The 26,822-nt window shown below is 44.5% G+C and overlaps 3 protein-coding genes and 1 long non-coding RNA gene across 5 annotated transcripts; 2 read left to right on the plus strand and 2 right to left on the minus strand.

Moving 5' to 3' along the window:
- The first annotated feature begins 141 nt into the window (after positions 1–141).
- LOC108881742 (uncharacterized) lies at positions 142–5,379 on the plus strand. Its single transcript, XR_001960670.2, has 5 exons — positions 142–407; positions 885–992; positions 1,359–1,459; positions 2,609–2,815; positions 5,290–5,379. It is a non-coding gene; the product is annotated as an uncharacterized LOC108881742 (long non-coding RNA).
- On the minus strand, positions 2,069–12,461 carry LOC108881740 (basic helix-loop-helix domain-containing protein USF3). The gene is given in 8 exon segments (XM_018673859.2): positions 2,069–2,889; positions 2,891–4,468; positions 5,317–10,328; positions 10,465–10,561; positions 11,326–11,408; positions 11,537–11,568; positions 11,667–11,791; positions 12,339–12,461. Coding segments are annotated over 7 exon segments (7,092 nt in total). The 5' UTR covers positions 11,711–11,791; positions 12,339–12,461; the 3' UTR covers positions 2,069–2,643.
- A 243-nt stretch (positions 12,462–12,704) lies between these two features.
- On the minus strand, positions 12,705–16,617 carry naa50 (N-alpha-acetyltransferase 50, NatE catalytic subunit). Of its 2 annotated transcripts, none has more exons than XM_018673861.2 (5): positions 16,416–16,617; positions 14,841–14,974; positions 14,485–14,604; positions 14,327–14,393; positions 12,705–14,205 (listed from the first exon to the last, which is right to left on the minus strand). In XM_018673861.2, exons 1-5 carry the CDS (start codon positions 16,421–16,423, stop codon positions 14,028–14,030), a joined length of 507 nt encoding a protein of 168 aa, XP_018529377.1. In that variant the 5' UTR covers positions 16,424–16,617; the 3' UTR covers positions 12,705–14,027. The 2 variants fall into 2 exon arrangements, with proteins under 2 accessions (XP_018529377.1, XP_018529376.1); XM_018673860.2 differs by having other exon boundaries at positions 14,841–14,977.
- Positions 16,618–18,141: 1,524 nt separating this feature from the next.
- On the plus strand, positions 18,142–26,187 carry atp6v1ab (ATPase H+ transporting V1 subunit Ab). Its single transcript, XM_018673858.2, has 15 exons — positions 18,142–18,308; positions 20,911–21,014; positions 21,849–21,977; positions 22,123–22,337; positions 22,442–22,579; positions 22,671–22,822; positions 22,915–23,077; positions 23,157–23,265; positions 23,428–23,550; positions 24,005–24,119; positions 24,236–24,299; positions 24,397–24,600; positions 24,801–24,895; positions 25,112–25,283; positions 25,464–26,187. Exons 2-15 carry the CDS (start codon positions 20,933–20,935, stop codon positions 25,554–25,556), a joined length of 1,854 nt encoding a protein of 617 aa, XP_018529374.1. The 5' UTR covers positions 18,142–18,308; positions 20,911–20,932; the 3' UTR covers positions 25,557–26,187.
- Positions 26,188–26,822: the final 635 nt, after the last annotated feature.

Raw genomic sequence — 26,822 nt, forward strand, 5'->3', positions numbered from 1 at the left:
TCAGTGCTTTTGGTGTATCTTTTCACGGTTATGTACGGTGGCCCTGAAGGCAGAAAGTGCAATCGAATATGGAAAGGGTGGGACAACAACTTATTGTTTGTGATTGGACGGAATCTATTGACGTATGCAGTCCGCGAACTTTAACCGGAAGGCAGCAAACTGTTGACATGGTGCTACCACAGCATCTCGAAATGCTCACAGTTTGCTTCGTTTATGGCTGCTCACGTGGATTAGACCGAGAAATCACCTGAAGCTTCAGTCGAGTAACTTAAAGTTGTTGTTAATAAGGAAGAAAATGCAACAAACGGACGGACAAACGCCCAAACGTGGCTTTCAAACTTTACCTGTGGTTGGAGTGGCGTTGAACAGGCCCAATGCTCCTGCGTGCTGTGACCTTTCTGACAAAGGTAACATAACTTATGTAGACATGTAGCTAATTGTTTTCTTTTTCTCAGCGTTGTTGGCGTTTGTACCCTGTTACTGAACCACAACACGACAACTGGCTAACGTGTTAACGTTTTAAGTGTTTTACAAGGTGCAAAGTTGTCCGCTCACTTGTAGCAATGTTTTCACCTGAATAGTTAATTTGTTTACATTGTTTGTGTTGTGTCCCGTTATATCGTTTGAGGGAATTAGAAACTGGCACACTTGTTGACGCAACCGTCACTAATGATAACGTAGCGATGTCTTATATTTCTAATCCTGATAATCTAACCTGTGTCAACACATTAACCCGGGTTGTAAGACCTATGGCAGTGAAGGCGAATTGCCATTTTATAATTGTAGTGATTTTAAACAAGCATGATTTTTATTATATACTAGCCCACTATGATTGTTACCTTGCTCTAAGTCAGATCAGTTGGCAGTTACACCCTTTTTTTCAGGGTCCTGTGTGATTGATGGGCCACATCTACACACAGAGGAGTGTTGGATCTCCATGCTGGATCTCAGCTGACAACGCAGAGCCAGAGCCACGTTACACAAAAAACAAGGTAAATGAACTGTATTAGCCACTACTCAATGTCTTCTATTATAGTTATATAGCTATAGTTGTATAAGACAATGGGATTCTGACAAACAACAAATAATGTGTGGAAACTTTGAATTAGTTCTCAGCAGTGGAAGTTCACTTTAGATGTAAAAATGCACCATGCAGGGGACTTTATTGAAGTAGTTAACTACAGGACATATGTTTTAAATTGCCTTAGATTAACCTACATTTGAATATTAATGTGAGTCAGAGTCCTGCTACATACTAAACCAAGTTAAAAATGACTGTCTTACATAAGAATAGTGAATTAAATGAAATGTCAGACGCTTTCAGTCAGTTGTTAACATTTTGTTTTCATGTTTTTTAGAGCCAGTACTGCAGCTTAACCTTCGCCTGTGCTGGGATACACCGGAGAGGAGCCATGATGCTCCTGCCATACTTACCACGTCCAAGACTTTTGGTGATGATGTAAGTCAACTGAGAACCCAGAAGTTTACCACTACTACTAACTTTAGTAAAAGCCAGGGGACATTAGATGATTAATGGGAACTAACCTAATAATAATATATAGTAAATTAATTAAGTAAATACAGTTATTTAAGTAAGTATTGTATTTTGTAATATTATAATAGTAGTGTCTTATATTAGTAGTAGTCTATTGTGACTAACTCCATTTCATATAACTAAAGTAAGTTAGTAAATAAATTAGTCTCGTAAGTAAAGTAATAAAGTAGTATTGTAATATAATTATATAGTATTGTCTTGACTAATATAGTTATTATATTAGTAGTCTAATATAGTAGTTACTGTTGCTGTCTCTTCTAATATGGTTAATTGCAGTAGTAGTATAGAGTGTGTGTGTGTGTGTGTGCATATACACACATTAGTAGTCTTTATTAGTAGTTATTATTTATTTATTAATTATAATTTAATATAATTTAAATTTTCTTTGTAAAATTTGAGCTGTTAATTCTTTTCTGTGTCATAACCCCTTGCTCATAACTCTCTGGGTGGCTGGGGGGGACACATAAGTACAGTAGAAACACACTGACACAATTCTCCAGTTGGCAGCAAATACAAAGGTCTTCTTATAAACTTTATTAATCAATTTTATATTTACAAATACATACATAATCTAACAATTCTGATATGAAACACTGGTATTTACAAAATAGCTCTTGGGAGAAAAACTGATTCTGTACAATAAAACCTGATATAAGTTAGTAAATTACATTGGTAGGTAACTGTGCAGACGGTTTCTTTATGACCCAGAATACACTGAATTCAAGTTCTAAACCTAAATGTGATTTTGTTTTACTACCAAACAGTCGGTTTAACCAACATTTCAAACAAAGAGCTTTAAAGGACCACATTTCCATGTCCCCATAAAATCAAAATGATTTTTGAAATGTTACAAATTATAACTGACATCATACATACGCCGAGGGGAACATCTGAGATTGAAACTGTGTGAACATGTAAACAACAAAAATCATCACCAGATGGATGTGATGTATCACGTATATCAACATAGAAACTGTTCATACTTTCTGAACCTGTTGAGAAAATTTAAAAGAACAAGATGTCTCAAACAGAAAATTAAACTCTTCATTCCAGGACACCAGTTCATCGATATGCAGCAGGAGCTCTCCTCACACGGCCGAGCTGCCGTCGTGGCCCAGGATGTGGCTGATGTTGTGGGCGGGGCGATTGGGCTGTTTGCTCGAGTCGGCGGACGAGGTGTTGGAGAGAGACAGCAGAGGAGACATGGGCATGGCTGAGCCGTCGGTGGGCATGCCACTGGCGATCTCAGGAAACAGGGAGGTGAGGCTGAAGTTGGATATGTGAGGGGTGATTCCAGATGAGTTGGTGATGGGCATTGGAGGGGGCATGTCTGGGCAGCAAGGGGAAGCTGGCCTGGCCAAAACCCACAGGGCGAGGTGGGGAAAGGATGGAGCCGAAGCGGTTGTTGAGTGGAGGAGCGCTGCCTTTGTCGGCACTTGGGCTGGTAAACATTTGGTTGGGGAAGTATTGGAGGGTGACATCGCTGGGAAGGCTGGGGTGGGCTGCTGGAGAATAAGAGGGATAGAAGGAGGGTAAAGTGTTCTGGGGCTCCACAGGCAGGAGGGAGGGCGTGCGGGAGGCACTGGGCTGGCTGACTGGAGGGATGAATGTGGAGTTAGCATTGATGGGAGGTGGAGGATTCATCCCTCCCTCAGGAATAAAGGGGAAACCAAAGTTCTGTGTTATGTGTTGATCAGGAACCAGGTTGTTTTCACTTGGAACCTGAGCACTATCTGCCATAAAGCGAACAATAGTGCTGCGCCGCGCCTCTCCTCCAGACTGGGGTCGGCTCAGCAGCACCCCTCCTCCTGAGGGCAGAGGCAGGTGGCCCTCAGGCTCAAAGGGGTTGCTCGGTCTCAGAGCACCTGAACGAGGCCGGTCACCAGGTCTCAGCTTGGTGGGCTGAGTGTCCCGGGCGATGTGGCGGGAGTGCTGGCTGACAGCAGTGGGTGGTCTGGAGGGGGCAGAGGACCGGCCTGGTTCAGAGCTGCTGTGCGGGGTTGGAGGGTGGGGGAGACCTGCTCGCACACCTGGGCCTCCATGCATGTTACTGCTGACCTGAGAAATATGGCCCTTGTTGCCCTCTCCCAGCCGCATAGCTGGAGCCTTCTGAGTCTGGGGCACACTGGGGCTGGAGGCCTTGGCCTGTATGTCTCCTGCAGAGCTCCCAGGCACACAGCTGTACTCCATGCTGACTGGGGGACAGCACTGCACTGGTCGCTGGTGGTTGCTCTGCTCAGGAAGGTGGGGGGAGAGGAGGCTTTGCATGAAACTCTGGTGACAACCTTCCTGCTCCCGGGGCAGTGCTGGCCCAACCTGGACCCCTTGTGCGCCAGGATGTGCTCCGCTGTAGCCACCACGGTTCCTGCCGTCCGCTGGAGGCCCAACATTCATTCTGAACCCTCCCTGCTGCTGCCCCTGAGGGCCCCTCTGAGATGGAGGCACTGATTTAGGTGCCATGTCACTCCCACGAGACACTTGAGCCTCAAAACCGCTGAGCTGATGTGCCCCTCCTCCTCCTCCACCCATGGTCTTGAAGGGCGGACACTCTGAGACCCGCTGAACGTCAGCGGACCCTGGATGATCCGCTGGCAGGCGGGTCTGTGGGTTGTGTGCAATGTTGGCTTTCCCTCGAGATGTGTCCAGGTAACCCCGCAGGTCTTGCTGCTCCTGCGCAGCGCCGTGGCCAGGCTGAAGGTGGAGACCCATGCGTTGCTGCTGTTCGCCGCTAGTGGTGCTTTTACCGATGAGCGCCTCCGCAGAGTAATTGGAAACACGGTGGCGTTCCTGGCGTGACGGAGCGCAGGCCAGGTCAGACGAGCGGGACACAGGATTGCTGGGAGGAGAGATGAGCTGCTGCTCCAGTGTCCTTGAGCTCATCATCCTCTGCATAGCGTTATGATCCTGAGCAGGCTGAGGGAGAGAAAACATGAATGTCATCACTGTTTTTTAGCTGGGTTACTGCACAATAATGACAGCAATAAAGTCAGATATTGTGCAAAAAAAAACTGACTCATCCGACTGTGAGTCATGCTTCACACGTCCAAAAGCATTAATTAAACATTCTTTCATGACAGTTCCCAGACATTTATAGACACACACAGTATAAATTAAAGTTACTGACAACTGGCAAGATATTACAATAATTTAATTGTGTTTGACTTGCAATTACTTTCAATGAATTTTCATTCCTCTTGTCTTAACTGTGGCTAAGGGGGCAGGCCTGCTTTTTCACTGCAAGGCCCAGGACCAAAAAAAAGCTCCTAGGCAAGCATTTTGTTTTTGTTTTTGGGTTGCTGGGTTCTTTTTTTTGCTGCGGCAGCGTAAGCATGGTCTTCTGTGGTGGATTACTACAGCAAGTTCTACACAAGGGAAACACTGTCCTATAGGCTGGACAGATTTATCAAGCAATCTAAAAAAGTACCAGCATTTTTTGCGATTAATTCTATTTTTAAATCATATAACCATATTAAAATATCTAAATAATTAAAATGGCCCTCACAAGTTATTGGTATTCAGTATTTACTGTTTTGTTTGTACACACTTAACATCTACTTATTACTTTTTACTGCAATTAGTTTGTGAAGAGCCTATATATGATAGGGTTTAAATGGTAAATGAAAATTTAATGATTGCTAAATTTGTAACTGGATCTTTCTGTTGATTAGTTAGTTACACAATTACTTGTTTGTCAAATGTGTGGAATAATATTTTTATCTTTACTTTGTTTCCAGTACTCTTCACCGTGTGACACTACCAACCTTGAGGTGTTCCTGCTGAGCCAGGTGGTTGCTGTGGTGGGCCCTGGACCCTGCTGCTTGGGCTTCACAGCTCTTCTCCTGGTGTCTGAAGTGCTGTTGCTGCTGGATCTGCTGTTGGAGATGCTGCTGGTGTCTGGAGTGGGAGCTCTGCTGCTGCTGCTGCTGCTGTAACTGCTGCTGCTGCTGCTGCTGCTGCTGCTGTTGGTGTTGCTGATGCTGCGTCTGGGGCTGCTGTTGATGTGTCTGCTGTTGGTGCTGTTGTGGATGAGACTGTTGGTGTTGCGTTGGCTGTTGATGCTGTTGCGACTGTTGGTGTGACTGTTGCGGATGCTGCTGGGACTGCTGCTGCTGCTGGGCGTGCTGTTGATGCTGTGTCTGTTGTTGTTGCTGTTGATGCGAGTGCTGCTGTTGCTGCTGAACTCCAGACTTCTCCAGGTGATGCTGCTTCTGTTGCAGGCCAGCAGGTGAGCCGGTTTGACTGCCTCTAACGAGTCCCCGCTTCTTCTGGACGTGCTGCTGCTGCTCTTGTTGCTGTTGCTGAAGCGCCCTCTGGTGTAGCGAGTGGCGCTGTGCAGGGTCAGGCTGTGTCAGGTGGTGCTGCAGATGATACAGATGGTGTCTCTGTTGCTCTTGCTGCTGCTGTTTCATGTAAAGGTTCCCTCCCAGATGCTGACCAGGCTGGGTTGGAGCATGCTGTGGATGACCCTGGGGCAGATGAAGCACCCCTGGTTGGTTCTGCTCGGGGGGCCCTTGAGGAGGACAGTGGCCATCTGTGGGCCGAACCACTGGGCTCATGAAGGAGTTTGTGGAGAAGAGGGGCCCTCCACTTTCTGAATTAATCCTCGTCATGACAGCTGAGGAGGTAGGCAGCAGCTGTCCCACCATCATCTGGCTGTGATCTGGTGCTTTCACATCCATATGGCTAACAGTGGTGGCGGATGGAGGACAAGGCTTGGGTCGTTTTCCAGTGTTTAGCATCACAGCCTCCTGGGCCTGTCGCTTGGAGATGATTTTCACTTGTCGCTCTCCCACACCAACTCCAGCCTGAGCCCTCATTAGCGCAGTCTTTAAGGGGGTGTACTCGTTCAGCTGGGCCGCACCTGAACAGGGTGACAGGGCGTTGCTTGAGCCTTGGGATATGTGGGCTGAGGTCCCCACAGGTGAGGGAACTGAGCCTTGTTGGCCAGTCAGACTGGGAGAGCCAGGGTAGGGCTGCTGAGTGGAGCTGGGTCTTATCAGGTTGTTGACACTGAGGCTAGCCACTGTGCCACTCTGGGATGAGCTCTGAGACTGGACCTGAGGGAGGGACTGAGACTGGGAGTATGTGATGCTTTGTGGATGTCTGCTTCCGTTGGGCCCGCTGACAGCCCCCTCCCCAACTTGTCCTCTGACAGACACCTGGATAGCGGCTTTAACTGTTACTGTGTCCATGGGCTTAGTCACCTTAGCCTGCTGTCCAGTTGAGCCCCTTTCTTTACTGGCAGACACTGGTGGGGTTTTTGGGGGTTCCCATGGAGCTGTAGTAGGGTTTGTTGAAGCAGTGTTGTCTCCAGAGCAGCCTCCACTCCTCCTCCCAGGGCTGTCCTGTTCTAGCATAGCAAGGGCCAGCATCTCTGCCTGCTCAGACGTGAATGTAAATGTCCCAAATGAGCCAGATGATGCACTAATACTGTGGCCCTGAGGAAGCATGGAGGCCACAGAGAAGCCTCTGCCTCCCCCAGCCCCCGAAGACATGGGGGAATCGGTCTGTCTGCTGGATGTCATAGGGTGCTCCAAAGTTTGATCATCAAGGTTAGTGTACACCTGCTGAGACAAACCAAAGTCCTTTCTAGAGGAAGTGTCAGAAGTGGCTGCCACCAAACCCTCTTTCTCTGCTGATATGGAGTGTCTCTCTTCCTGAGACTCTCTGTCTCTTCTAGGGGCCTGGTTTGGTTTGCCTTCAGTGGGATGACAGGGAGAGGGGTTACTCATGTTTATGTCAGTCTGCTGTGTTGGAGCTCTATTGGTGCTGACCCTTTTCCTAAAGTCCGAACTTGCTGAAGGGGCTGTGACAGAGCTGTGGGCTGCAGAAAAAGTCGGTGCAGGTGATGAGAACGCCACAGTTACGGGCGCAGAGGATGAAGTGATGGGCTGAGACTGAGGTTTATTACAGGCCAGCGGAGCTTGGGTATTAGATCCCTGGGGACGACATACTGAAGCTGGTTGGGTGGCCTGATTTAAAGTTACTGGTGCAGTTGTTGTGATACTGCTGCTGCAGACTGGAGTCAAGCATACTGTAGAAACAGTGGTGGAAGTGTGCCCAGTCTCAGTGGCACCTGCAGAACTGACCGCGGATCTGCTCTGTCTGGAAACAGCAGTGGTTGCAGCTGACTTACTCTGTGTTGTGCTAGTTGCTGTACTGGTGGTTGGCTGTTTAACCTCTGGAACTGAAACTCTGGTTACAGTTGAGTTGTTGCCAGAAACTACAGCTGGTTTACTCTCAGTGACCACAGCTGCACTAACCGATGGCTTCACTGATGTGGCATCGACAGTTGTTACTGTAGCTGCCATACTACCACTGTTACCAGTGAATACAGCATCACTCTGAGATGCACTGACAGAACCTTTGCTCTGTGAACTGGACTGACTAAATATAGTCGTCTCACTAGATGAACTACAGACGATAATTTTCTTTGTGTTTTGTGTAGAAGTAACATTTACTATAGCCTCACTGCTATCTGTAATTGTCACAGCTGTGGTACAAGTGGGGGGTGTGTCTGTGATTTTTACAGTGGAGGGCTGTAAAACTTGACTTACTGTAACTTGAACTGTCTGATTCTCTCCTGCAGCAGCGACAGGCTTGGCTGAAACAGCAACAGCAGGCTGCACCTGACTGAGCTCCTTTTTCTTAACAGATTTAGTCCTTTTAGCTGTTGCTCTCTTCATATTCAAAGTTGTGCGAAGCCTCTTTCCTGAAGGCTTAGATGCGTTGACTACAAGCCCTGATGTGACTGGGTTCAAACAAGGGACCTGCAGCTGCCGGACAGGTAGAGCAAGTGTGGTTCCAGAGACGGGTGCTGGAGCAGCAGGCTGCTGCTGCTGGACTACTGATAGTGGAGCAGCTGGAGGCTGACCATTGTTCTGGCTAGAAATGGTGAGTGGAAGGCCCTGAGAGATGCTCTGGTTGAGACTGCTGAGGGCCCCTAAACTGTTGAGGGCCACATTAGTAGTTGGTTCCTCAGTGGTGGTGGGCTGGACCAGCTGGAGTGTACTTTGGCTGCCCTGGGAACCTGCTTTGTCAGAGGTCTTCATGGGCTGCAAGGCAAACACCTGGCCGTTCACAGTGATAGTTTGTGGGGTTGGAGGAACCGGTGGAGAGGAGGATGCCTGGGTGACCTGCAGGGGATGGTTCACTTGAGGCTGAGCAGGGCGTGGAAGGATGTGCACCAGCTGCTTCCCCCCAACACTCTGTAAAGAAGTGGCAGATGTTGAACTGCTGGTTGTGGATATTTGAGTGGACACAGCAGGTACTGCAGCGGGCACAGCAGCAGGCAGCATGCCAACTGGTGGATTCTGAGGGGCAGGTGCAGCCTGATTGGGTGCCTGAATGATTACAATATGCTGACAAGGTGTCTGATTGGCTATTTCCTCCCTTACAACTGACTGGGTTGGGCAAGAACTTGCCTGCTGCAGGATGACCACGCTCGGGTTGTTAGTGTTCTGTGGTGCCGTTACACCTGAGGCTGTTGCTCCGGTTGGGTTGACCTGCAGCACCTGCATGGTCTGAAGAAGGGGCAGCACAGTGGCCTGTGGCTGGGGCACCAGGGCTGGCTGTGGGAGGGGCTGAGGCTGAGGGATGAGGGCTGCTGGAGGATTGGGAAGCAATGATGCTGGTTGAAGCACAGCAGGCTGGGGCTGCGACACGACGGCAGGGTGGGCCACCACAGCTGGCTGGGGTACTATGGCTGACTGGGGGAGAACAGCACACTGAGGTTGGGGGGCTAGGACAGGCTGAGGCTGTGCCTGGTTCAGGATTGCTGGACGTAGCTGGGGTGCTCTCTGAAAGGGCTGCGCTTGAATGTGGGCTGTAATAGGTGCCTGCTGAGCAGGGACATTTGGCTGCATCTGTATTTGGATGGGCTGAACAGATTTGTTGCCCACTGGACACAGAGTCACCTGCTGGACAGGCTGGGCGGTGTTACTGACTTCTGGGGTGGGGAGACTCTGGCAGACTGGCTGTACTGTGTTCCCTGCCATCTGCAGTGTTGTCCAGGTAGTCTGTGTACTGCCTGCTGCCCCTGCCCTAAGAAGGGCTTGGCTGTTAGGGATAGCAGTGTAACTGACAGTCCTGATGGCAGTGTCCTGTGTGACCCAAGAGCAAACCTCAGAGGCTGTTGCTCTGGTTACAGTTTGGGTAAACGTGGGGAGAGTGGACACAGGTGGAGCAGGGCTTTCAGTGGGGAGCTGTGGGGCTGAAGTGGCTGCTATTGTGATGGTCTGGGCTGTAGCGGCAGGTTGTGGTTGCTGGGGCAAAGCTGTGGTGGCTGTAGGTATCTGGAGGGTGATGTAAGAGACAGAGGGTGGCAGGGCAGGGGCTGCAGCCTGTGTCTCGACCACACACTGCTCTACCACTCTCAGGCCTGGCGTTGACTGGGTGGGTGTGACGGTTGACCCAGGCAGAAGTGCAGGGGTGGAGGATGAAGTATTAACTTGCAGTAAGGCTCCGTTAACTCTTAACCTGCCACTAACCTCAGACGGTGGCTGAAGAATTAATGTTTCTGAAGGTTGTTTCCCCGGGCTGGTCTCCTTCCCCGCTGGGCACATCACATTGCCATTGGAATAGACGATGATCCCCTTTGGGAGCTGGTGAGTAGGGGTCACCTTTGCCACCTTGGCACAGCGCTGTTTGCCCTTCCAGTGGATAGTAGGGTCCTCCAGAAGATTAATGTCATGGGCCTTGAGGAGCTCGATGTAGTGAGCAGTCTCCTTCCTGAGCTCCTCCAACTGACGCCGCAGCCGACGGATCTCCTCCGCTGCACAGAGGCCAAGAACACATCATCAATTAATGACTCCTAGCACACATACTGAATAATTACATTTTTATAACCTTACGTGTAATTAAACTGTGAGAAAATCAAATGTGTGATGCGTGTAATTGTTAAGATTCACCTTGGACTTTATCTCCTCCCTCCAGAAGCATTGTATCATTTTGTTTCTTCAGTTCAGTGATGTAACGAAAAGCCTGGTCCAAGATCATGTTCTTACTCTGCAGATAAGGGGATGAAGATCTGATCATGCCACATATAGACACAAATTTGACCATAACATGTTGCTGATAAGAAGCAGGGTTCCAGACTGCAATTTGTGACAATTTTTAGAAACAGTGTGACTGAAATCTGCATCACATGTTTATAACTGTTTGTTTATCATCAGACAAATGGGCAGAAATACTCACTCAGTAAGAAATGTAATAATTCCTTACAGTATATCTTTAGACTAACTTGGAAATTATTTCTAGTATTTCTTTTCTATTCTAATATCTGATCATATTGAATGTTACATTTCACTTTTTCACTATGACCAGTTACTGCAGGGATCATTGTTTCTTCTCATATCATGTTAAGTACTTTATTTATTATGGGTATGCTGAACCAATAAAACTCTATTAAACCACCTCCTCAACAAGCTGTAGAAAAATGATATTTTCAGTTGTTCTGTAAGTCTATAGTCTTTTTTTTAAATAGGGAACAGTGCGATCTGTCACAAAAATGTGTATGGATTACTTTATTCTTCCCCATATTACAGTGCAACTTAAATTGTGTAGTTTTTACTAATAATTTAGCCTTTAAAATAAAACAGCACATTGTTATTTCTATAAATTGTATTTTTAACCAAAGCATTCATCAGTAATACTGAGTCTTAAAGTGGTGCTACTTTCCATCACAGCACTGATAATTTTATCAGTGTTACTAGAGAAAAAATATGGTCTGGAGCCCTGAGGAGAAACAATTATATCAGCTTGTCTCTTACCTGTTTAAGTGCCTGCGAACAGGGTAGGAGATTACCAATGCGGTTAATCCCAGCATTAATCTTCTCTTTTCTGTGTCTCTCAACTAAACAAAGAAGAGAATAAACTTAAATGCATGGTCATGTTTAAAATGATGCCCAGCAATAGAATTACCCTCACCTAAACCTTGCAGCAAGGTAAGAACATAAGGATGGACTGGAGATGTTCATTTACCTGCATTGTGAGATTCTTTGTTTTTCTTCTTCCTACAAAAACAAATGAAACGAGTTCACATTTTTATTACATTATATTGCGTGCACTGATGATTTGGTAAAAACAACAATGAAGATATTGTCATCCTTACTTGGGTTTACGACCAGGTGTCTGAGTTTCAGTCATCTCTGGCATCCTGTCCTAACAGTTGCCTGTATGATAAGGTTCCAGTCAACACATTTAACAGCTGGACCGTAAATCCCTTCCTTGCCCGTCCTGCAATGAAAACATAAAGCATCCGGACAAGGTATTAATTACTACAAAAAACAAAACATGATGGCACCAGTTAACTGTATACACCAAGAAAATTTTCATCAATGCAATTACCCAGCAGGCATATTGTAATACGATTTGATAGAACAACAGAAAGTCAAAAGACCTTGTTAAGCTTCACAGAGCTTGTACTACTACAACTACTAGATGCTAACAAGCTGGTGTAGCTGAACCTAGCTTTACAGCTAGCATAAACTCATTTACATGCAATATAGCATAATTACAATCTGTTTAACGAACTGCAATCGTTCTGGTGAATGGGTTCTGGTTTACGTTGCTGACAGTAAGCGATGTTCAGATAATTATCCCGTCAATTAACCAGCAAGAAACTAGCAACATGAGCATTATCTATTCAGCTAGCACTGTTAGCTAGCTAGCAAACAGTTAGCTTAGTTTACCGTTACCGACATAATTATTAAGCAAATTCATGGCGGATTTCAACGCCTCCCTACAGATGAAAAGCAGCTAATGGAGGGTGGCTTTCACTAACCTCTAGCTTCGGCATTTTGGAGACTGCCTGTCTCTGCGAGAACTTTGAGTTTGGATGCTAACTCTCAGCTAGCTAAGCATTCCACTCAACTCATCTCTCAAAACAATCTAGATACACCTAACCTTGCGCGAAGAAGGGAGGGCTCTTGGGGGAGGTGACAGCCAATAGTATTTCAGATATGGACGGTTTCAGCCAATCACGACGTATGGCATGCAAGGACGGGCCTGCAACGAATACACCCTTACATTTACACTGGACATCTTCAAATGCAGTTAATCCTTTAAAATAGTTTTTCAACCATATTTCCACGTATTTAGCAAATAAATCACTATGTACATGGGAAAGAATAAGATAATTAGTAAAACATTTACTGCAAATAGTAATTCCTTTATTTAGACGTTAAAAAGTCTTACAATATAGAGCTCCAGAAAAGATAAAATTCTTCAAAGAAAGGAAAAACATGCTTATACTACAGCGGAGAGGACACAACTCTCCTTGCATGCAGAGGGGTCAGAACTTCCTCTGGGTGATACACTGTTCAAGAGATCATACCGAAACTTCCAAACTGCCAGCTAAACTTCAAAACCTAATGACGGGTGTAACAACAGAAGCTGACTGAGGCAGGATGTTTGAGAAGACCATTTTTGCAAGGTGGCTACATAAGGTGCCAAAGGTGTTAAAAGTGAGATGTCTCAAAACATTTTCATGTGTTTAGAGACACACATCCTCACACACCTTCATTATACCACTGAAAATAATGCCCAAATCCAATCCCAAACAGGCAATCTGTTGTTATTTGGACATCCCCCACAAGACATTGTGGAGTGCCCTGCTGAAAAACACATTCAATATAATGATATTTTGTTTGTTTCTCTCATTCCTTAATGTTTTCACTCTTAGTAAACCCAGGAGAACCTCTGATCCATTTGCCTTCTTGATGTAAAAAATAAAAATGACAGAAACAGTTGAAGGGGAATTAAATTAACAGCCTGGAAAATAAAGTTATTCAGAAATTAGGAGTGGTGACCACGTCTTCCCACCACCTCAAAAACCGTTCAGCCTTCCTTGAGCCTGTACTGAAGGGGATACATTTCTGCTTTTCCCCTCTGGACATGGCATATCAACAAACTGGTCAAACTCATTTCCCATGAATCCCAGGGTTCAGGTAGTGAGGAAATAGAGTTGTGACTCTTCCACGAAACAACTCAAAGCATCACTCCAAGCTGACCAGCTGGGATTTTGTGTGTCAGTGATGGTCTTTCAAACACTTTTACCGCTTCAAACCAACTGTTTTCTTTTGCTCAACAGTGTAGATATGTCCCCATTAGCTTTAATAACCGCATAAAAACAACTCAAACACAAACAGTATGATTTGCAAACACCACACCCTCCCCCTCCACCAAGTCTAAAACTGTCTGAAGTTGGCAATGTTGTCAATAGGAACACTTGTGGATACTGAACTTTTTGTCATTTTCAATTATCTGTATGAGGAAAGGGGAGCAATAAAATATGCAAAAATCAAAGGGGACCCCTTTGCAAAATAAATGCAGCAATTTTTGTACTTTAAATTTTGTTTTCTCTTTTTAGCGTCCTTTGAAGAAAGTGTTGAACGTGTCGACCCTGGGGCATTTGTCACAGTTCTGTTTCTGTGGAGGTGGGCACATCTGTGCTCTTTTCCATCATGTGCCCCTACTCTGCCTTCTGAAGCTCTCCGGTGGGGGGTGCACATGGGCTGCGCAGGCTCTTCTGCAACACATGGGCATCCGCAGGCTCTATCCTCTTGTAGTAATTCTTTTTTGTTTCGATGATCTCAAAGCCAAACTTCTGGTAAAAGTCAATGGCTGACTCATTGCTGATCTGCACATGACTGTGTGTAGGGAAAAAAGAAGTTTAGTTAGTGGTGGAAAAGAGGACTTGGGCCAAAAGTGACAGTTTACACAAAAATCAATAAAGTCTCTGCATACACCTTCTGCAGTTAAGACACTCACAGGTAAATGTTGTCAAAAGTGCCATCCTTCTCACAGATGTTTAGCACATGATTCAGCATCTTTGTACCTGAAAGGGACACAAAGACAAAGTTAGAAAAAACAAAACACAAGACCACGAAGTGCACTACAGCATCCTCTAGAGATTCAGAGCTCCTTACCAATTCCAAGTCTACGGTAGGGTGCTAGACAGCCGAGTGTCATGATGTACAGTCTCTTCTGGTTCTGAGAGTGGTCCACTCTGCAGCACACAGCACCCACTGCAATATCATTGAAGTATGCTGCAAGACAAAGAAGAGAGAACACTGAAACACCACCAACAGACAGGGAATCCCTCATGCCTTGTAACCTGAAGAGTTATGACTACACTGCAAAGTGCAGGAAGAAATTTGAGTTTTTTTGACAGTGAAAAAACTGGCCTTACTGTTCAAATAACTCTGACAGTATTATGAAAGAGAAATGTGGAGGATTAACTTGAAGTTATTTGGATATGAGCTACATTAGTGATGTCTCTTACCTAGCTTTGCAAGCTCTCCCACTTCCAGCACATCTTTGTAAAACTTGTCGTTGTAGCTGACAGGGAAGATGACCTGGTTCAGGCGTTTCAGCTGCTTAATGTTGTGGGGCGTAACATCCCCCAGCTCGATCCGGCTACTGGAACAAGAGCGAAACGGTCAAATAGCTGCCAACTGGTACACCATTATGTTCAGGAGTGAAAATGGCTACAGGATGCTGCAGTGTCCTGAGAACATCAAGATCTAGCACTGCAGAGATCTTGAAATCTTTTGTTCCTAACCAACAAATTGAATACAAGTGTTTCAATTTTAACAGACATTACGACTTGTAGAGGTTTGATTAACCAACACCAAATTAAAGCACCTATTGTGATAATTGATTAATCTTTTAGGTCATTTTTCATGCTAAATGTTAAACATTACCAAGTTGCAGCTTTTTAATTCTTAATTGTAACTTCCCATCATTATTTTCAATTAGTTGCAAAATGATTGGCAGATTAATTTAAATTTTAAATTATCATTAGTGGCAGGTGTAATTTGTCCCTCCAGGATAGTCACGTGACAGGCAATCCAGAGTTGGTGGAAGCTGCGCCTCACAAATAGCATGCCCAAGTACAGTGGGATGACATGTTGTATTTCCAAATGCCAGACGCATTCTACCCATGATCAGATTTTCTAAACAGTAAGTACACCTGGATATAATGACTGAATTTTACTCACAAAGTAAAAGGATACTGCAACATGTTGTACTTTAAAGAACTTGGATTTATGTTTTAGTCAGTAACCCAAACACAACAGTCCATTTTGTCTGGTTGAGGGGTTCACTGTGGTATTTTTAGGACGAATACAAATCCAAAAACAGCTGTTGATCACGTGTGTTGTTAATTAGGATGTACGGAGCCAGCATCCGTCCACTCGTCTGTGAAATCATATCTCAACAATGAACACAGTGCGGCGTTAATCATCCTCATGTCATCTGAGAATCGAGACCTTAGCCAAAAATGTGTTGGTAAAAACGTGAAGCATCACTGCTGGTGTGTTACTTTGACAGATCAAGTTACACTGAGCAAGCTGCCACAAACTCTGAAGTTGATGTCGGGTGTAACGTGAACACAAATGGCACAGAGTTGACCAGCATACGCTGACTGTTCAGCAACTTGTCCAATAACTTAGTTAACTGACTCGGCTACGATCCCTCAGCTGAAGTTCAGCGGAGCTGTTGTCGACTTTGACGCGAACAAGCAAATTATCTGAGAGCCAGGGTCTGCCAGTTTAGCTTAGCTAAACTGGGTTTACTGACTCAGCTTCTCAGTAGCCGCTAGCTAGTTAGCTTTACTTGTTCGCGACCTAAATGAACCAACTAGCGGCTTATCTTAGCCTGAATATCCGTGACAGAACTGTTACAGTAACAGCGCTGTCGTTTGTATTTTTTGCCCTACACCAAAATAAAAGTAGCTTAGCGAGCTAGCTAGCTAGCCTCGCCGTCTCCTCCCCGCCTCCTCTTGTAGAAAAAAACAGACATGAAAAACTTTACTCGTGCTAAGCTACTTATTCGTGACTCAAAAGCTTACACTCACCCTTTCATTGTAAACAGATATTATCCCTTATTTTCGATGATGCTGAACTTTACCGTTGTTTGGGGTAAAAAGGAGGAATTTTGACAGAGTTAGGGTCAGGGATGCCTCCCGTTTTACCCTCCACATGTAGCTAGTTGCGATGGTTGCAGTTAGCTTAGCCGCCGCACTCCTTCCACGACTGTGTGGGGACTGTCAACCCTGACCCCCGCATGCGCACGAGCACTGCTGCATATTTGTCTCAGACTTTTTTGACCCGGGTTTAGTCTTTCAGGTTTCATGCGTCCCAATGGTCCCCAGCAAAATAAATTAATCACATTTTGGTATTACCCCAGACACTCAAACACCAACCAGTGCTCCTAGACTGACAGGAAATTAATGGTCTTGGAAAGTGATCAACTGGTTGAATCATTTTAAATCAAAAATTATCTGGTACCTGATTTGGGCTGTAGAGAATACAGAGAAACTCCTTGCTATTTTCTGACATTTCATGAACTAAATAATCAATTATTAAAGAGTATAAGCGTCAGACCTATTGATAATTAAAATAATTGTTGGTATGCCCCTTGCAGTACCACTGTGATGGGTTAACACCACCCTGCTGTAAGTTTTCTGTGTGTCACTTGAAACACAGAGAAATATGGAAACCATTTAATAAAACACGATTATAAATTAGTTTAATATGAAGTAAAATAATTAAGGTTTTTAAACTAGATTTCAACAGAGTCTCTCTACAAGACCAGGGCCACAAGATGAGAGAGGGGTCTGAGTTGATATTGTATTTCAGGTGGTTCAAATTTCTGACCAATTTGCTATTAATCAAATTATGTCAACCCAAATTAAATGTACCCTTGGAGTCTGGGGTCCCAAGGCAGTTGCCCACTTGGCCCTGTTGGCAATGCAGCTTTCTTTCCTGTTATATTTAGTTATATTACAGAGTATTAAAGCAACTTTATAAAATAATTGTACAAAAATTGTGTTTGTGTTATACAATATATGTGTTAGTTGTCAGATTTGAAAAGATTTAATGTATAGAAATTCAGGGTCCATAGTTGGGATAAAGATCTGCCAAGCATAGCCTGTGAGTCCTTACGCAGGGTAAAAACACTTTTCAAATGCGTTTGTATGTTACCTACAAGTATTAATATTTGGAGTCTGTGTAGTTTTGTTTAATGTAATTTGCCTTTAAAAAAGGAACATGCCTTTTGATAGACTGTCACACAAACAAAACTGAAAACATAAACCAAGCCCTACATACGGTATATAACTAAAAAACACATTAAAGGAGTATCAGTAAATTAAATTCTTAAATTTAGACCATTTCTTTCCCTTAACGTCGACATTTAGAGCACATTTTAAGAGAGAGACACTTGCATGGAGTAAATAATTAATCACAGCGATTCGTGATAGCGCCTCCATTTTGGCTCAAAAGTTGCTGCAAAGATATTCACCGCACGAGAGATCTTGTCTGATTCAAGCGTGTATCTCTCATAATCATTTACCTGAGCTGAAATAAGATGTTTGTCCCTGTTCTGTAAGTAGTCAGTTAATTAAATGCTAAAGAATTTAGAGATACCACTTCCACAGGCTGTGACTGTGATAATAGTCATATAATAGAGACCACTAAACGTATTTTGGGGCCTCTGTTGGCCCCTTTTAATGCTTGCTGAAGACTGAATGCTGATCTAGACCGATCGATCGACCAGTGTTCATCCCTTAAAGATCTTTGCGGTAGCAGCGGGGCGGACCCAAAATGGCGGCAGTTGCAGGGGCCCAGCAGTAAAACCGAGCAGCGAGTGAATGAAGTCAGCTGATCTCAGTCTGGTGTCACGCATCGCAGCACCCATCGTTTCTCTCTCGAGGCAAGACAGTAAACCACCACTTCACAACCATACGGTAAGTATTATATTTATGTTCACATGTGTTGTGTTACATCGCTTTTATAAACTAAACATTTGCTTTGTTGGGTGTTGATAATGAAAGGATTTAGCTGTCTCGTTGCGCCAAAACGGTAGAGCCAGCAAATTTCAGCCAGGCCGAGAGACCAGTCTTGCTATCGTTTTCATAATAGCGAATAACCTACAGAGCTAGCGTATGTTTTTTAACCGTTGAAACGAAGCAGGATTGAGTGGAAATGACAGACGTGTTTATTAAAGATTTATCGGCTGGATTTCCACTCTCCTTCCTGTGTCAGTAAAGCTAGCTAAGGCACAATTTCGAGGAAAGCTGACAAACAGAATATCCTGCGTTGGGATCACTTCCATATCAATGGCACAGAGCCCTTTTGCTCATCATAGACTATATACAGGCCACCAGGTCATACATATGTTACTGGATCTTTACTGTTAGATGTATTTATGTCTTAAAAACAATCAAATTTCGCAGAGTTTCATGCGATCAGCTACCTGCATTCAAGGAGTCTGCAATTAACGTCCGTGTGTCAGGATGTTTTGCGTGGTCATCTCACTTACACGAGACATTTCTGAGCCTATTTTTGCACAGACATCGAGTATCTACATGTACATGCCTCCTCTTAGTGTTAACCCCACTGTTCCTTTGCTCAAATATTCAGCGTAAAGAGAGACAAATCCTGTCTTCAGTCCCAAGTTGCAGATAATACATGCACAGCCACACAGTTTGTCTCTGCCTGGTCAATTATCTATTTTGCCCTTCTTTCACTTTGAATTTAACATTTGATGACAATAGAAGATCCTCCTATCCTTTTTCTTTACTCTCCATGACAAATTAGCCAACAAAGTAGCTAAGGTCAACGAAGAATGAAGGATAAAATTATCTTTAGTAAGCCCCCATGCCTATTTTCTGTGGAGGATAATGGTCGGGGGGGTGGGGGGAGAATTTCTCCAGTGTTTCCACACACACTCATAATTTGTACTTCCCAGTTTTGCACCATGCTAGTTTTCCACTTCCTTAAAGAGACACACAGCTAGTCATGTGCCAGGATCATATGATCAAGTGGTATGTCTCTTTCATCTGGCAGTTATGAACAAAAGTTGTATAGTTGTGGTCAGGATTTTTACATGAGAATTTGACCTGAACTGTGTAAAAAGAAGCTTGTCACTAATCTTGTAAACTTACTGTCTCAAAAAGTCTTTTTAAATGTTTATATATGTAAATCCAGTTTGATTAGTAGGCTTGATTAATCAAGCAGGTAGAGAGGTGTCTGTGATCTTGAATTAATCATCAGAACAGTAGGCCTTATCTTCTCACTGTATGCTGCTCCTTTGAGGCTCTTTAAAAACATTAGGTACACTTTGATTGTTTAAACACACCTGTAAATATTCAAGGTGTGCTCAGATTGTCACCGAAAAACACATTTAATTAAAAACTGAAAGCGAGCAAATGTCATCTGTTATTGATCCTTTTCTTTTTTTTTTTCTTTAATACATGATGTACCAGGGGAAGAGTGAAGCCTTTTTAGGTGTAATTCTTGTAATAACTGCATTGACCTGTTGGGGGAGCTGCTGCACTCCTGCACAGATGGGTTCAGCAGCGTAGCGTAAACAGGAAGATCTGTGCATCAGTGGGAAGGACAAGAAAAGGGCACAGATGTATGTATGATATGATTGTCAGACAGAGAGTGAGAAATGAGGGATGCAAAAACTGAGTAATATGAGATATGTATTGGCTCCATCTTCTGTGGTTAATGCATACAGTATACTGCAGATAAAGCTGCTCTTCCATTAATAGCATCTGCAGTCTGCTCTCTGTGGGGATGGGTTAAAGTCACGACTGATGACAGCTGGTGTTTGTGTTTCTCCTGCATGTCGCAGAACGGAGTTAGGATGGCATCTAGAAGACGTGATGCACAATAAATGTGACAGAAAAATAGGGGAGAAAAATTAAACATATGTGAAGGGGAAATGGAAGAATATGCTGCACTGTCTGGGATTCCCCTCTAATGTTAGCCTGACACGTCACACTGACTGTGGTCCTGGACCTGAAGTGTGCGCAGCCAAGAGGGAGAGGAGTGGGGGATGTAACCTAGATCAGTCTCTGAAACACTGGGAAATATGGAGTCGTGAGCAGTGAGGTTGCTGTATTTTCCTTGAGGTTGCCATGGTTGCAGAGGGAGAAGCAAACACAGTGCCAGGCAAATATTTGTCTGTGGATGAATGATTTTTACAATAATATATTTTACACTAAATAGATTTTTAATACTTCTTTCCTATTTCACATTTGGAAAGTCAAGCTGGTGCAATTGATGATCTTCACTTTCACTCCAAAGAAAACAAAACTTCTTTTTGAGTTGGTGTTGGCAACAATGACACATCATTTTGCAGCTTTTGGTCAGCACAAATCAGCCCAAGGTGGATTTCAATTTTTAGGACTGGTGCTGCTGTGTCATCTCAGATGAAATGAAGTGTAACAGCAGTAATCAAAGCATTCTCAACCATGCAGATGTTACCTTGTTGTAGCAGAGGAGTGGGTGGCCTCTCCTGCAGCCCTCTGGTTCATCTTGTCTCTGCTCTCCTTACAGTTAGACTAATAAACCCGTCAAGATGGACATGTCCAAGCTGCCTAAGATCAGGGATGAGGAGAGAGAGAGCCAGTTTGGATATGTTCATGGAGTCTCCGGACCAGGTTGGCCACCACACAAACACACACATAAACACTGTCACCTTTACCAGACTCTTCCTCCACACCCAATTTTTAACACAACAGAATTATGATGGTTGAGAATCTAAAGCAGGTGAGGCCTAAACATCTGCTGTTGAAGTTTGGGAGAAGTACAAACTAACCAATTATGACTATTTCTTTAAAGGAAGAAAAGTTGCAAATCCAAGAAAAGTTTGAATTAAGGACAACTGGACTTGGATGTAGATACTTCTGTCTGATTGGGGGACACCTGGGTGTTTGACCTCTATATGTTGTAGGTGTCATTTGGTTCGTTAGCACTCCTGGCTGTTGTAACAAGAGTATTTGGAGGTGCCTGAGGCCAAGTGCAAACAACTCCTTTTTCAAACCACAAGTCCTCCCTATCTAAGATATTTACAAGGAGTGTTCATTATCCTTCAGGTGTAGGTAAACTGGCCCTCAAACTAAACAACCATTGGGTGTATAGACCCGTACTTGATGACTATAGTGTTCATATCTCAGATAAGGAGGACAGTTGGTTTGAAAGAGGAGTGAAGGAGGCCATCTGCATCAGAATACAGAAACCAGTCTTCAGCAGAGGAGGAGGTCTACGACAGCACTCATCCTCCACCTACACTGCTGTCCTTTAATCCCTTCCCAGGGGATTAATAGCCATTCACACTCAGCCTCATGTGACTCCAACAACTGTCGATACAACAGCCAGGATCACTACTGAACCAAATGACATCTGTGGTCTTGATGATGACCCCACAGAGGTCAAATATCTATGTCTCTGATGACCGAGACTCCCCTGTGATTATAACTTGTTTGTGTTTGTAGTGGTGACAGCTACAGCCATGGCGGGAGCAGCCATGTACGAGCTGGTCCGTGTTGGCCACAGTGAACTGGTGGGAGAGATCATCAGGTTGGAGGGAGACATGGCCACCATCCAGGTCTACGAGGAGACATGTATCCTTACTGTAAAGCAATGTCCATCCTCTTTTATGGCTGCTATTAAACATACAGTATATATTTGTCTCAGGCAGGCGATTGTATTAGAAACAGTTCAAGACTCTCCTCCGAACTTACTGGTTTTTCCTGAGCTTGAGAACAGCTGGTGTGTCTGTTGGAGATCCAGTGCTTCGGACAGGGAAGCCTCTCTCTGTTGAGCTGGGCCCAGGAATAATGGGGTCCATCTTTGATGGTATCCAGCGACCCCTAAAGGACATCAACGACATCACAAAGAGTATCTACATCCCCAGAGGTGTTAACATCGGAGCCCTAAACCGAGACCTCAAGTGGGAGTTTTCTCCCAGCAAGAGCCTGAGGGTACGTGTCTGTGCAGATGTCAAACCTTTTTTTGTTCCCTGACATGTTGGAGTCATTAGGTGAATTAGACTTACAGTATGTTTCTTCTTCTTTCTCACTCTTAGGTTGGCAGTCACATCACAGGAGGAGACATCTATGGCATGGTGTATGAGAACTCCCTCATCAAGCACAAGATCATGCTCCCCCCCAAAAACAGAGGCACCGTGACCTACGTGGCTCCTCCTGGGAACTACGACGTCACGGTGAGTTCAGCGCTCCTCCAGTTACAGCTCTGCTTTCAGAGTGACTGTTAGATGTTGCTTTGTTTTAAATGTGTGCGTGTGTCTGTGTCAGGATGTGGTGATGGAGCTGGAGTTTGAGGGGGTGAAGGAAAAGTTCACCATGGTGCAGGTGTGGCCTGTCAGACAAGTGCGACCCGTCACAGAGAAGCTGCCCGCCAATCACCCGCTGCTGACTGGACAGAGAGTGCTGGACGCCCTTTTCCCGTGAGTCCCACACCCTGAGAGGGTTTAACCCATCTGCAGTTTTCTTATCCTGGAGGCTTTTTTGACTCTTTCTTTCTCTTCTCTTTGTGAAGATGTGTGCAGGGAGGAACCACAGCCATCCCAGGAGCCTTTGGTTGTGGTAAGACTGTCATCTCCCAGTCCCTGTCCAAGTACTCCAACAGTGATGTCATCATCTACGTAGGCTGCGGGGAGCGTGGTAACGAGATGTCAGAAGTACTGCGAGACTTCCCCGAGGTGGGTAGAGATACTGGATACCTTTTTATTCTGATCAGAGGCACTCTCAGGGTAACTGACATTGTTGTCTGGCTAACAGCTGACCATGGAGGTGGATGGGAAGACGGAGAGCATCATGAAGAGAACAGCACTGGTCGCCAACACCTCCAACATGCCTGTAGCTGCCAGAGAAGCCTCCATCTACACAGGTCAGAATGCCACCTTCATCCAATCACAGAACAATAAAGTGGTTAAAGTATACAATGAAAACAATCAGCAGTGTTAACTTAATGGATGACTCATTCACTCTCATCTCTGCTTGTAGATTAGCTCACACGAGCAGTGTGTACTAACTGAGTTTGTTTTGGCAGGAATCACTCTGTCTGAGTACTTCAGAGACATGGGATACAATGTGAGCATGATGGCCGACTCCACCTCCCGTTGGGCCGAGGCTCTCAGGGAGATTTCTGGCCGTCTGGCTGAGATGCCTGCCGGTAAGTTCGCGGTCCCCTGGAGATTATAATAAAGGTTAAAGGCAGATTCACATTTCTGTGCTGAATTTCTGGCATTGAGTCATGAAAAATAGCAGGCATCAGACTCAAACTTCACACTTGATTACAGGAAATGAGAAAACAATTTTGTCGAAATCAGATCTTTTTTTAATGACCAGTTTCTGTTTTATAAAAGGAAATGGCAGTGAATCTGTGAATTTCACTAAAGTTACACAGTTTTCTGCACATTCCTACAAAGAACCACATGCTGTGTTCTCCCTTTCACTTCTCATATCAATGTCAGAGGAAACTCTTTATTTAGTAAATTACAGGAAGAGCCTATTAACTGAAGATAAGGTCATAATTTACAGTACCAAGTTGTTTACCTCTAAAAAAAAGAGGCAGAAGGGCTGTGAACTGTGAGTAAAAATGTTGTATTTTTTGTATCTGCCCACAGACAGCGGTTATCCTGCCTACCTGGGTGCTCGTCTTGCCTCCTTCTATGAGCGTGCTGGCAGGGTGAAGTGTCTGGGCAACCCTGAGAGAGAGGGCAGCGTCAGTATTGTAGGAGCGTGAGTACAGCTTCATATTCTCACTAGAGGGAGACATTACTCTGCACATGTTTAGTGGACGGTAACTGGTGACCATTTACATTTAAACTGATAACTGATTCTTTTTTCTTCCTCAGTGTATCACCTCCTGGTGGTGACTTCTCTGACCCTGTTACCTCAGCTACACTTGGTATTGTACAGGTAAATGATCAAATTCTGATACCACTGTCTCTCTAGTTAGGTAGATCAATATTGCTGATCAAAGATACTTTCATCTGACCGTACTTTCCTCTCTCAGGTGTTCTGGGGTCTGGATAAGAAGCTGGCTCAGAGGAAGCACTTCCCTTCTGTGAACTGGCTGATCAGCTACAGCAAATACACCCGTGCTCTGGATGAGTACTATGACAAGCACTTCCCTGAATTTGTGCCCCTGCGTACCAAGGCCAAGGAGATCCTGCAGGAGGAGGAGGACCTGGCTGAGATCGTGCAGCTTGTCGGAAAGGTAATTCAGCATAAAGTCAGCGGCAGCGGTTTGATCTTTAGATGAAAACTGATTTTTCATGCAAGTAGCTTCAAAGTTAGAAACACATTGTGAAAAAATATCACACACTCTCATGTATTATGTATCTGTTTGTCTCTCATTGAAGTTGTTATCACTTTTTTGCATGAATAAATGATTAATGCTTATTATCGCTGTAACAGGCTTCACTGGCAGAAACAGATAAAATCACCCTGGAAGTGGCCAAACTGATCAAAGACGACTTCCTGCAGCAGAACGGTTATACTCCTTACGACAGGTGACATTATACCCCATGTAGCATGTACACACTCACTTATCATCCTACTCTCAAACTGATGTTGGACATTTTTGAGAGAAAGTAAAAGTGAAACATCACTGTTGAGGATTTTTGTCACTATAAATCTGATTAGTGGCTTAAAACATCTGGACAGATTACCTGATTTACTCTCTTGATTACTGATGACTATAGCTGACTCTTTACATATCTTATCAGGTTCTGTCCCTTCTATAAGACGGTGGGCATTCTCTCCAACATGATCGCTTTCTACGACATGGCGCGGCACGCAGTGGAGACCACAGCTCAGAGCGACAACAAGATCACCTGGGCCATGATCAGGGAGCACATGGGAGAAATCCTCTACAGGATCAGCTCGATGAAATTCAAGGTGTGTGCTTGCTTATATACATGCCCTCTGCCTTTTTTCCCCTCCTAACTCGAGGAACTGATGTGCGTAGACTACAGCGAGAATGCAGGCCATTGTCAAAGCTTTATAGCTCTTGCACAGTCTACTCAGGTATCTTGTTTTCTGTTCACATGATAAGAATGTATTTCTGCATCTGCACAGGACCCAGTCAAGGACGGCGAGACTAAGATTAAGGCAGAGTACGCTCAGCTGCTGGAGGACATGCAGAACGGCTTCCGTACGTTGGAGGAGTAGGCCTGCCAATCCTCTTGTGACCTTTCCAGTTTTCATCTCTGACCCCTCCACTTGCAGAATCACATTCCACCTCCTCCATATTCCCTGAAACCTGTGTGTTCCCCTGTGCTCCTTTTGTGGGCGATTGTGTGAGTGTGTGTGTGTGTACGCAATTTCATGTGGAGGGAAAAGAGAAAGATGTACTGTATTCATTATTATTTGTTGCCTCATATTGGCTCACTCTGGATCCTCTGCATGGTCATTGATCGTGTGTGTGTGTGTGGATTTAATGTATGTATGAAAGAGGGATCTCTTCACCCTGTTTCTTCCTTTCTCTGTTTACATGATTTCTGTGTGTGTAGCCGTGTTGCTCTTCCTAAAGAGGATCGTTCGGTTGATGTATTGTAATTCATAGACCATCTGTACAGAAGAGTATTGAATATAAATTTAATAAGATCAGTCTATTTATTGCCAGCATTTTGACGTGAAGGCTTCGTCGTTCTTTTCTTTTTGTTTTTATGGTTGTGTTTCATGCTGTGCTGTGTTGTGTACTTTGCTGTGCGAATGTGTAAGAGTCAGGCTCTGACACTCTGCTGTCCAATACTTTCATCATGTTACTCCCAAAGAATTAAAACATGGGGACAAAGAACAATGTGTGTGTTGTCCTGTTTGACTTCATAGTTTCTGATGCTGCTGAACTGGTCTCTCTGCATAACATACTTTGGAGTCTCCTGCAACCTGCACTTCAATACGACTTAATAACCATAAATGTAACTACTTTAATTAGTACTTGTTAAAGGTCTGAGCATATTTTAATGGTGGAAATGAATAAAACTATAAATTACCTCATATATCTTCAAATATAGTTTGGAATTGTTGATAAAAAGTTGATTCCACGAAAGGGATCACATGCATTGCAGCAGCTCTCTCACCTGAATACACCTGGAATCTAAACCATGCTTATAAATAGAATCGACTTGTCCTGGAGGATTCCTGGTTAAATGAAGGGAGAGGTCAGTTTGGAGCCCTTAACTAGTTACGTGAAGACCAATGAGCGTCACCAACGAGGCGACAACTCCCTTAAGGTATGTTCCCCTGGCCGGATATGATGCAGCGCGCTTCACTCATCAACAGAGCTTCAGAGGTGTGCGGGACGATAAGTGTCTTCCTGAGTATTTTTAGGGAGCAAACTGGGTCCACTCCGTGCCAGGTAAGTGGCTCACAACAACAGCAGTTGTTTTGTTTTGTTTTGTTTTTATCTGAGATAACCCGCATGTGGAGACATGC

Source organism: Lates calcarifer, linkage group LG24 (genome assembly GCF_001640805.2).
Source record: "Lates calcarifer isolate ASB-BC8 linkage group LG24, TLL_Latcal_v3, whole genome shotgun sequence".
NCBI lineage: Eukaryota > Metazoa > Chordata > Actinopteri > Centropomidae > Lates > Lates calcarifer.